At 35.6% G+C, this 12,390-nt stretch overlaps 1 protein-coding gene across 8 annotated transcripts in view; it reads left to right on the top strand.

Annotated features, from left to right (window-relative positions):
- Positions 1 to 12,135, top strand: part of TGFBR2 (transforming growth factor beta receptor 2) — a 60,422-nt gene extending 48,287 nt beyond the window's left edge. For 5 of the 8 annotated variants that reach the window (XM_039343749.1, XM_039343757.1, XM_039343751.1 and 2 more), the window contains 2 exons: positions 5,733 to 5,863; positions 9,186 to 12,135. In XM_039343749.1, the coding sequence (XP_039199683.1) occupies positions 5,733 to 5,863; positions 9,186 to 9,365 (311 nt within the window). In that variant the 3' untranslated portion in view covers positions 9,366 to 12,135. Of the gene's footprint in view, positions 1 to 2,109; positions 2,190 to 5,732; positions 5,864 to 9,185 lie in introns of those variants that run through there. The other 3 variants (XM_039343755.1, XM_039343756.1, XM_039343750.1) reach the window with 3 other exon arrangements.
- The last annotated feature ends 255 nt before the right edge of the window (positions 12,136 to 12,390 follow it).

A 12,390-nucleotide genomic window follows, 5' to 3' on the forward strand; every position in this document is an offset into this window, starting at 1 on the left:
ATGACTTGTGGGCTTCAACTCCCAGAATTCCTGAGCGCTGGCTCAGGAATTCTGGGAGTTGAAGTCCACGAGTCTTAAAAAAGCCAGGGTTGCCTACCCCTGGCCTAGGGCAACCACACAGTAAATCAAGGGAGAAGGGAAGCATGGAGTGGACTTCAACTGTTTTCCACAAGGAGGACTCTCAAAACTCTTCTATTTCAGTTGGGTATAGTCACAGGAACTAATGTAATAGTATGACTTTTGAGATCCAAAGATTAAAATGTAGTTATGGAAAACTAGTGGTATATTTATTTCTTATCTAATTACTCATTTTATGTATGAGGAGAGTTCATAAAAAATCATTTATCATCTTAGGGGGTCAAAGTGCCTCAAAGTATGAGGGTCCCAGCTAGACTTTCATTTTGATAAAGAAAATGAAAACCTGATAGGGTTGGGGTGAAGGAAGAACATTACTCTTACAACTCCACCTAACTTCATTTCAAGGTTTCCCCTTTTTAAGGCCTGGATGAACTGTTTATTCAGGAATATTCTTGCATCGTTGCTGATTCTTGTGATCTTTCCTGTTTCTGTTTGAGTACCCTGGAATAGTGCCTAGGTAAAAAACACCACCCTCATTGCAGCTATGCTCATGAAGTTACAGAGCTGCCTAAAACTGAAACAAAAGAATGTGCTATTCTAGATCAAAAAGGATAGAGTACAATATCAATCTCTTTTTTTAAAAAAGGATCTTTGAGCATCACAGTGCACCATGCAAATGTTAATTATGTAGGTGAAGTAGGCATATGCTTGAAGAACAATACAGGGAGCTTAGAATTTAATAAAGCAAAGAAGTTGCAGGCTATAACAAATGATTGTGATAGTAGATACATATATATATATATATATATATGAAATAATGCTAGGAGACTTTTGTCAAATAAATCTAAGAAAATGGGATGGATTTCTGAAAAGTTTCCGGATATAACTGTTGTCTATAATACACAGATAGTCTTTGACTTACAACCAAAATTGAGTCCAGAATTTTGATTATACGTTGTTGCAGTCACAAATTGAGTCAATTCAATTTTTAACCATTTTTATGACAGTCTTAAAGTCGTGAGTCATTGCAGTCATTAAAACAATCATGTAGTTGTAAGTCCAAATCCAGCTTTTTGAATGTGGGTTTTTTGCCGCTTTTTTCAAAACATGCTCACATGACCACAGAATGCCGCAGCCAATTTTATACGTTGCTAAACACTTTGCAGATGGCTTGTAAGTAACTTTCCAAGGTTGTCATAATTTCAAATAGTCCTTAAGTGGGCAGTCTTCAAATTATGAACCAAAATAGAACCTGTTTTTAATTATTTTTTGTCCTTTTATTATTGGAGTTGCATATCTGTTGCAATTTCGAATATCAGGGTATGTCATCAGCATACAGAGATTTTTAAATAGTTATAAAAACAGGGATAGGGGAAACCATATGGTCTGTGATATTTGTTTTTAAGTACATACTTATTTTAATTTAAATGCCAATTTTATGACAAAGAGTCTTTCAAGAATGAGTCTATGGTATGTGGAATGGTTGTGGATTCCTGTAAGGTGAAGTTGAAGTAAATATCTTTTACGTAGAGCCTCAGTATAATTTTAATCTTTTTGAGCTGACCTTATCTCTAAACAGAAGATACGATTATCAATATAATTGTAAATTATACAACCTTAGGAAAGACTATTTAATTGGTTTTCGGACAAAATGTGGAAAGAAGTTATAGCTTGCCCAATATTTCACTAGAGAGTAATTTAGAAGCCATATTTAGAAATTGCTTTAGAAAAGCAATACCGCTTTTAGGAAAGCTTGAGGTCTCTGCTTGGAAGTTTAGTCAACACAACAGCTGTACACCAGATGTTATGCATTGTGACAAATACCATTTCCATCCAAACAATTTGCCTTTGCAACTGACATGGATACTCTGAGAAAGGAAAGCATGCTGAGCCTTAAGTGATCTGACAGTCACTTCTTTTCAGTATCTTTATTGCATGTATATGAAATTAGTCAGTATCAGCCAGGTCATCCAAAAATGTTTGAAAAATACCTTTCTAAATAACTTATTATGCTCTTTGAGCTTCTTTCAGCAATGCTGGATTACTTGAAATGTTTGCTCGCTTTGTCTGAAACAACACATTTGGATAAAGGATGAAAGTATGGAAAACTGGTATGTTGAAAGGCTTGGGACTTTGGTATTTGGCAGGAGAAATAAATCTAAATATTTTGGAAGAAAAGTAGTCTACACTTCATTTTTCAAGTGCTCCAAAACTTTTGGTATTCAGATACAAATCCATGACTAATTTCTTATTGCCTATAGCAGACAAGCATCAAATGTAGTAGGAGAAAATGCAGACTTTTTTTTTACTCTCTCACTTCATTAAAAAATGACTGATTCAGTCATTTGATTCAATCGTATATAATTTCAGAGATTACCTGGACAAGTCCCTGCAGTTTTCTTGGCAAGTTTTTTCAGAAGTAATTTGCCGTTGCATCTTCTCGGTTCAGGCTGAGACAAAGTGACCAGCCCAAGGTCCCCCAGCTGGCTTTGTGTCTAAGGCAGAATTAGAATTTAAGGTTGTCTGGTTTCTAGCCTAGTGCCTTAACCACTACATCAAAATGGCTCTCTCAGTTTTTAATATCAGTACTTAAATAATGAGAACATGACAAAAAAAAAAGAGAGGCAAAACTGCTATTTTCTCCAAACAGTTGTTAGCAAAATGTGCCTTCTTAATGAACTGGTTTTCATTTAAATTAAAATTAAGCATATGAACTGTAGCCCCCCCCCCCCCCCCGCTCTTGAATGACAGTTCTACAGAAACAATACCCTATGCAAGTATGCTGATTTCCCTTTAAATTGAGTCATTGGCTTCTTCCTTTTTTTCTCTACAAAAGAAAGCCTGGCATTTGTAAAATGCCCTTTATTGTGCTTCAGGTCACACTTGTTTCCTTACACTGGCTCCAGGAAATATATTTTGTGTCTGTTATTGTGTTCATGTTTCAGTTTTGTCCTGCATCCTTTCATGTCAAAAATAGATTTCAGGGAATTATCTTACTCAGCCTATTGGTGTCCTGAAAGCAAATTGTATGTTGGATGATTGAATCTGTCCCTTAGAATAGACCTTGACTCTTTTTGAAATTGTGCAAATATGAAATGAACATGAAATGAACATTTAAATGCAGCAAACACCATTCCTCAAAGAAACCACAATGACTTGGGTCCCTTTCAGTTCAATTCAGTATATTGGTCTAATCTAAAACTTTTTGTTGCCTGCAGAAACCAATTCTAAAACCGACATGATAGAAAGCAGGCTCTGGTCTAAATATTATTTTTCCTTATTTTTCTGCTATGACGTGGTTTATCAAAATAAATAAATAAATAAGGCTATTTAAAGTACTATTAGTCATGGGAAAGCAAGAAAATAAAAATTTCCAGAATAAGTACTTGTAAAACATGTTTCAGACATAGCTGTAGATCATTTGTAGCTTGCTGGTAGAGATATGCAGCTAGGCAGACTGGACCAGGGAAAGTTCACTGTGTGCTTTTATTTTTAATTTTGAGAAAGTTTTCTTATCTAGAAATTTCACCACCGTAAGGCACAAGTGGAGGGATTCCACTTAATTTGGATTCTTTATAAGATGAATTTAAAAAGTATGGCTTTGTTACTCTTCTTTGTCTTCTTCTTGCACTGTTTGCTCCTCTCTGGACTTGCTCTTTTTGTTTCCCCAACTGTCTCTTCCATATCCCTTTGTTTCTGCCTCATTGGCCACTTCTCCCACCTAATCTTTGCTTTTGCTTTTGGTGATCCATCTTTTTCATTCCTCTCTTTTAGTTTTTCTGCCTAAACTGTGCCATCATATACCTCTCCATTTCAGTTCCTCTGGCTTGCTTTCATCTCTTTCCTCACTGCCGAATCCAGAATTCAGCTCTCCATTTTCTTAGTCGTCCCTCCCAACACAGGAATCAGTCCAGCTCCCACAGTCCCAGATTGCTCCTGCAGAAGTAATGATTATGAATGTGTGTATGCATTTATAGGTTTGTGCTTGTCTGTAAATATTTTAAGTACAACTTCATGCCGTTTGGAACACCAACCCAATGCGCCTCTCAAATTCATGAACAGGCCTCTGCTCACCCTAAGTTCATACATACTCCTGTTTGGCAGGAGCAATCACATGACACTCTGTAGTTTGGCAGGAGCAATTACATGACACTCCACAACAGAACCTTTTGTTGCTATAAATACAGAATTATTTTTAATATTAAAAATAAATTAAAATCTGCCATACATTGGATGAAAGACAAATCATTTCCCTCGTATAGGGTGCATGTGTATGCCAGGATTCTGTATAAAATTATACTAATAAGCATAAGTTCCCTGATTCAAATCCTACCATTTATAGATGGGCTAGGAAAAAACATATCCGATGGTACTAAGTACAAAGTACTAAGTAGGTACCATCAGCAGGAAGGTGTGTTGGATACATTCGTTGCCTTGAGTTATTTGTAAAAATAACACAGGCAAGATATAAATAAATAAAATAACACTGAGCTGCATTTTTATATCATTCCAAATATGTGAATGATGCATTTTAGCCAACAATACTACAGTGTTGTACTTGATTATTGAATTTAACAATTTAACAATTTTCTGGATCCACACAACAATTAAAATGTAAATTAACAAAATAGGAAACCAAAAGAAAAAAAAAGGTTGAAGCTTTGGCATGTAATATGAATGTATCTAAGTTTGTCATGTAGCTGGCTAGAAATGTTTGTTGTGAACTTGTTAGACTTTACCAACAGAAATGGCAGAAATGAAATCTGGGTTGGGATTGATGTTGCCTTTAAGTTTTTCCATTTTTCCACCTTGTTTCTTCATTTCTTTTGTTGGGGAAAATATAAGCAGCAAACAAATGAAGCTATGGGTTTGAAGAAATCTATTTAAGACTTACAGTGAAGTTTTGAGTAGATATTTTCAGAACTCTCATGCTTTTTTTTACACATAAAGCACACTACATAATGCAGAACAGCTTTTAGAATATATGTAAATGCACATTTTTGTATGCACCCTTGCCTTCCTCTGGCTCTGTCTTAGTTCAGTCTTCATGTCTGTTCCAGGATTATCTTGCCAAAACTTGAAGAAGAAAAAAGGCTTCAGCATATACCTCAGATCATTTAGGATCTCACAGTTTGAGAATTGTAATGATTTATGGATGGGGAATGAGTTTGGTTTGAATTTCTTTTGGAGCTGTTAAGAATTGTGCCTTGGCTTACTCTATTGTTAGAGTTTAGTTTTATTTGATTTTTCTAAATATCTTTTTAACTTCTTAGCAAAAAAAGGAATAAGAAAAACAATCCTGTCAGATTCTTGAAGGCTTGGGGTTTTAACTATCTATTTCTATTGATCTCTAGAGATCATCACAATAATTTAAGGCTTCTAGGACAAAGTTTTAAATTTCAGGAATGCACCCAACCTCCCAGTGTCTTTTTCAATATTTTTTTTTCTCAGATAAATGGCAGTGATAGGCAGTCCAGCAATATTGGCAAAATGCAAGGCTCAGAAACAAAAAATGCAATACAGCACTGAATTCATATCATAAAGAATAGTTGGCAGCATCATATTCTACTTTGTCAAGAAGAGGCCAACATGAACATCTTGATTTTGATCTTCTTAGTGTAACCAAGTGTCTTCATTTTTGCTTATTTTCCTAGTAGAGGTGAAAGACTATGAGCCACCATTTGGTTCAAAAGTACGAGAACATCCTTGTGTAGAAAGCATGAAGGACAATGTTTTGAGGGACAGAGGACGGCCTGAGATTCCTAGTTCATGGCTCAACCATCAGGTAAGACAAAGCCTCAATTATTTTTGGAAAAGGACAGTTCGTGGCAAAACTGGCCAGGTGTCACATATAATGGTCACAATAGAAAATAATTTCAGTTTTTGAAATGATCCAAAGATGTTTTATATTCCAGACACTAAAACTAATATTAAAATATAATTCCAACTATTATTTCTACATGCTGTTCTTCCCCTTGAAGTCCTGTTTACTGGACCATTGCATTCAGGGAGCAAAAACAATGGGCAAAAAACTAAAAGGAAAAAAAAACAAATAAAGATTGAGCCTTAAGATTACTCAGAGTTGTAAAAAGCTCTTGCAGTATGGAGTGCTAGTTAATGTAATGAATTTCTTAGAAGCACTGCCCCAGCAAAGTGATGATAGGATTGCAGCTCTGTTCTATTATATTCCTTTTCTGCTGCATTATTTCTCTCAATTCTGCCTTTTCAGTTGATACAATTTTAATAATATGGAACCCCCCTCACTTTTATTCTTTTACCAGAGCATCTTATTGCCATAGACCAGGGGTAGGCAACCCAAGAGCCACTTGGACCCGTTTCCCACCAAAAACAAAACACCGGGAGCCACAAAACCCTTTTGATATCTAAAATGAAGATAACACTGCATATATCCTTTTTTACCTTTATTATAGGTGTGTGTGTGTGTGTGTGTGTGTGTGTGTGTGTGTGTGTGTTTGTGTATGTATGTGTGTTTGTGTATGTATGTGTGTGTGTGTTTGTGTATGTATGTGTGTGTGTGTGTGTATATATATATATATATATATATACATACATATATATATACATATATATATACACACACACACACACATTAAAAATAAAAGTAAAAATATCACTTTTGGGAATATCCATACTATTAAAACAATGATCACCAAGAGAATGCTTTAAGAAAATAAAATTACATATACACACAAGTAAAAAAAGGATATATGCAGTGTTATCTTCATTTTAGATGTCAAAAGGGTCTCTCTCTTTCTCTCTCTCTCTCCCTCTCTATCTACTCTTGGTCTGCCACTCCTCTCCCCCCACTCTCTCTCTCTCTCTCTCTCCCTCCCTCCCTCCCTCCCTCCCTCCCTCCCTCTCTCTCTCTCTTTCTCCCCCCCCCTCCTATCTGCTGCTCACCTGGCAAGCTTCAAGCTGTTGTCCAACAAGCTCAGGGGTAAGCAACCTCGTCTCTTTTATGACTCATGGACTTCAACTCCCAGAATTCCTGAGTCAGCCTAGCTGGGCTAGCTAGCTCTCTCCTGCCCTTCCTGCTGAGACACAGCAAAGGGAGGAGCTCCGCCCACACACACACACACAGAGAGAGAGAGAGAGAGAGAGAAAAGCAGGGAAGCACAAGTGCCTCTCTCTGTCTCTGTCTCTCTCTGCAAAGGCAGAGGAGGCTGGGAGCCACAGGGGAAGACTCAAAGAGCCGCATGCGGCTCCGGAGCCGCAGGTTGCCGACCTGTGCCATAGACCATGTTTAGTCAGTAAAATAATTCTTTGTATTAGATTTCAGTCAAAAAATCTGCCTGTGGTATTTTTACGTTGCTGCTAAGGTTTTAAATTCTTTTATAAAACTCTAAACCTAAAACAATTATTATCACTTTATTTAACCCTTCTGTTTTTCCATGCAATTTCGTTGTTGTTATATACCTGTTTTTCATAATACTACCTTTGAAATGAAGGTTATACTTTCTCTTTCATTTCTATAATGAAATTTGTTCACATTAATGATTTCATATCAGTGTTTAATATTCAACTTAACTTAATGTTGGTAGTTTCAGAATGCAGAAAACTATAATTTGTATAATTCTAATTATATTGTTGGCAATTGTCAAAATCAACTATGAAGTAAATCTTACAATTAAATGTGGCATTAAAAAAAAGACAGACTAGTTTTCACTCTTACTTATAACCAAGAAAATTCTCCATTGAAATAAAAGGCCAAATATTTTAGCATAGAATTTAATGAATTAATATGCATGAGCTAGAGGTAAGACATTACATAAATACTCATATGATTAATATCTTCCCGATATCTTGACAAGCCTGGAATTAGCCATTATTTTCTAGAATAAAATACCTATAGTGGAATTCGCATTATGAAAGAACTGTAATTAGCATCACAATAACTTGAATGTTAGATTAAAACCTGAAATTTGGAGCACAAAAAGAAGTTTGTGCCAATTAACTTCCTTTTGGTCTTCCACTTTATCAACCCGTGCATCAGTTGAATATCGTGGAATACTTTTGTGTCTCAGATAAGGACACAGATAGAGGAACCTATCCAGAATCAGATAAGAATCAGAATCCAGTTTCCATATGTAGACCATCATTCTATGATAAACAGGAAAATTCATCCAGACTTTTAATTGGCAGTATATAACTATGGATTAATGAATCAGATTTCAGACGAGTGCAAGGCAGGTAAATGCTTAAAAAAAATTTCTGGTCACCACATCACAAAAAGCTGAACTTTTTTCTTCAATAGGGTTATTTTGAAATTCATGCCTTTTACTTTGCTTTTTATTTTTCATACCACAATTATTGACAAAACTGGTAGTGGCCAGGGCATGCCATTACTAATAAGTATTAGTGGGAGCTGCCTGAATGTATTAATTGCAGGAATCATGAATGAACATGATGGTTACTTATTTTGCTATTTTTAAAAAATTATTTTTGTTAATTTTGTATGCATTGCTGCCAAAAATGTTTGGTGGATTTTTTTGCTCAAACATCTGAATAGTTTGGCTGTTTCTGTGTTATGCATACTGTGGTAACTGCTGCTTTACCCAAGCCAGGAAAATGTCTTGGTCCATTCAAGATAATTCAGTAGACATCTGTTAATTTGTCCAATGCCATCTCTTCTTTAAATATGGCAAATACATAGTAAAATCCCAAACTGCATTCTCATCACCATTACCTAGCTTCCCCAGTTGGAAAACAAAACAGAAAACTATAATTTTAGTGTAAAAATTCTAATTACAAAACAGAACTTAATATATTTATTGTAGGGTTGCAGATAATGACTCCTTAATGTTTCAGGGTATATTCATCTTTAAAAAATGACTTACATAAAGTAGTAACCTGAATTATTATAACTTGTGAAAAGCTGGGGTTCTTGTTTTCACTTAATATAACATGAATAGATGCTGTAAATTAGAATTCTATATTTTCTCAATTACTACTATTTATTACATGAATAGTTATATGAGGACATTTTTTTTATACACGTGTACCCTTTGCAGACCTGCTTTTTAAACCTTTTATTGAGTCCTGTGTCTTCCAGAGTTCAAAGGTGTTGCTTTATGTGCTCATTTCAGGGTATCCAGAAGGTGTGCGAGACTATTGTTGAGTGTTGGGACCATGATCCTGAGGCCCGGCTGACGGCACAGTGCGTAGCTGAGAGGTTCAATGATTTTGATTATCAAGATGGACTCTCGGGAAGAAGCAGCTCAGAAGAGAAGATCCCTGAAGAAAACTCTGGCAACAGCACCAAGTAACAGCTGGCAAGACCAGAGGAATTCTCCCTTTGAGGTTCCCTGGGCTCAACCTTGGAATAAGAAGGAATCTTTACCATCGGACCCACCTTCTGTGACTCTCTGAAGAGCTGCTTTTTCTTCCATCCTGCAGCTCCAGAGACCAAGGAATGACTTTATGGGGCAACCGTAATGGGCCACGTGCCATGGCATAGTAGTCGCTTCCTTAAGTGTGCCATAAGATAAGTTATGTTGGTGCTTCCTGAGAAAATAGGACTATATTATCATGCCAATAACAGTTGCACTTTATCAAGGTTTGTATATAAAACTATGGAAGATCAATGCTAGATACACATACACAAAGCTGTACAGAGTCTTCCAGGAAACTTCTAATAGATAGAAAATTGCAAATGTTTGCTAAAATACTGGCAGCACTATTGCTTTATTCACCTCACTCAAACCATAAAAAACTGTAAGTAACTACACTACAAATGCTTTCAATTGCTGCACCTTTTTTTTTTTCAGATGAGGGGCAAAAAAACCAAATAGCAACTGGATATATTTGAGCTTTTTTTTTAAAAAAATGACATTATGCAATGGTATTCAGCTGGTTCCTGAATGTTTAATGTTTAGAATTTATGGATTATTGGACCATTCCCAGTCAGGAATTTTGGTTTTCTTTGTTTTTCTCTTCAAACATAGAATTTGCAAAGATTTTCTTTTTTGTTGTTCTTTAATGTCAACAAACAATTATTAATACCTCTCCCCTCCTTTCAACTTGTACTTCATGTTTTCAGCCTTCATACTGACTACAGGTTCCCCCCCCCCCCCGTCTTCCCCCTGGAATTGAGAAGCACCAATTATAATTGCAACAGATGTTTTGCATTTGCCATGCATTCTGGAAAAAGTAGATTCCTCCTCTTTTCCTCCATCCCTTTTGGATCAATAACATCATGTCTAGTTCCTTAAGCTCTTAAATTCACACTTGATTTTGTGCCCAGAAGGAATAGCAGATGAATTCCTTCCTGAGTATCTGGATTTCTATGATACTTTGGCAAAAATTTGCTCCGAACTCTGGGCACACACTGCTTTTGGTTCTTGTAACATACATCGTAGCCAACCCTGCTTGCAGTCAATGCTTGGAAATGCTATACATTCCTAAACTGATCCCCACAGGCAAGGCTTACGTTGTTTTAATCTTCCAAAATATTTAGAATTGGGGCTGGCTTCATCAGGAATTTTAAATGGCGGGATTTGAATTGTTTTGTGTTTTCTTGCAAGAAATGCCTTCTCCAACCTAGTGCCCTCCAGATGTATTGAACTGCAAACCTGTGATAACAGTTGGAGTCCAACAGAACACTGGGATGGGGATATTTCTGGTAATGGGTCATTTTTGAAAGTTAGCTACTATTTTGTAACAGGAGGCATTCTTTCCTTTCTTTTTTCATTTCATTAAAATTAGTCCATGCCAGTCAGAAACAATCCTTCTAAGTTGAAAGATATATTACAAGTGCAATTCTTTTTCATGTAGGAGATAGGTGATTTTTCTGAGAGTTCCTATTTTGTGTATTCAATAGGAAAGAAAAGATATATTCATATAGGAATTTTTAAAACTTTATGGAGAAAAATATTTATTTTTTAAAAAAAATTCTGCGTCTGCCTTTTGTGTTAAATGTTTTATAAATATTTAAGCATTAAGTGGGCAGAGACTGAATAAAAAGAAACCAGATTTTAAAGTAACAGGAAATATACTAAACTGGAGTTACTAGTAAGGTAGATTTAGAAAAGTGTAATGTTGAATAGTGATGGGATCTGATGACCTCTCGTGGTGGTTGCCTAGAATGGCAGCATGAAAAACAGCTGCACAGAAAATAAAAATGAACTTTCTTTCAAACCGGAAAGGAGGGTACATCCTGTGCTGCATACCTAAATTGCTAATTTTAGAGCCTACTTTAAATGTTACTGTATATTGCTACTGTTTACCTCATTTGTTTAGGTGTTCAGCCTGAAGGCCTTGAGTGCAAATCCCTGAAGTTGTCACTCTTCTAAAATTGTCACCAAATAGTATTGTTTGAAAAGATGGAATGGATGGACTGTAAAACATGTTGAAGATAAATAATTTTACTTCAGTGTATCCTAACTAAGGCAACTTTAAGGGATATGGACTCCAGGATTCCCCAACCTGATCTGCCCCTCTTAAAACGGATGAAGGTGTTTTTTTTTTAATGAGGTGCATTGATCTAAAAAGAGGATTAGACAAAATTATGGGAAAAAAATCTATTAATGGAGAGTCATGGCTATATGTTATTTCAGGATTTAGAAGAATTTTAAAAATCATTTGCTGGTGAGTCATAGTGCAGAAAGGAAGCTGCTTTCTTTGAGGATTTCTTTGAAGCAACCAATTCAATCAAAAAATAAGAACAGCATGGTAGGCTTTCATAAGACAATTAGCCTTATATAGAAGCCATCCACTTCCAGACCTATCTGCTTAGGAGATTCAAGTAAGGTCAGTATTTAAATTGGCAACATAACATGCCTAGGTCTTCCCACTGAAACTGGGTTGTGTTTGTCTGTCATGCACTGGCAAAAAACAGAGAGAGCACTCAACTCCTGACAATCCTTTATCTTTTTTTGTATTAGTTCATTTAAAGAGATTTTTTTTAAATGAATTTTTCATGAAAAACTTAAAAGTACAATATATATGAAAAGAGAAATGTTTGCATATCTAAACTCTTTATCAGATTTTTTTCAAGTACTTAATCATATTTTTGTATAAATAAAATATTGTACCCAATGCTTTTGTTTAAAGTCTTATTCATATTAAAATACTTCAGTGTGTTTCCAGATTGTCACTATAATGGGTACAGTAATGATGTTCCTGTGAAGACCATTTCTGATGTTTACCAAGCTCTCTGCCCTTGTGGCTTTATATCTTTTAGATTATTTTAATTAAGAAATAAGGAAATAAGCAGTATTCTATGCAATACTAGCTTTTAATATCAACTTTGTCCCCAAGAAGGCTTCTGCTTACCAAATAGGTTCCAAAATA

Source organism: Crotalus tigris, unplaced genomic scaffold, assembly GCF_016545835.1.
Source record: "Crotalus tigris isolate CLP2741 ecotype Arizona unplaced genomic scaffold, ASM1654583v1 scf7180000017871.4482833, whole genome shotgun sequence".
NCBI classification, from domain to species: Eukaryota; Metazoa; Chordata; class Lepidosauria; order Squamata; family Viperidae; genus Crotalus; species Crotalus tigris.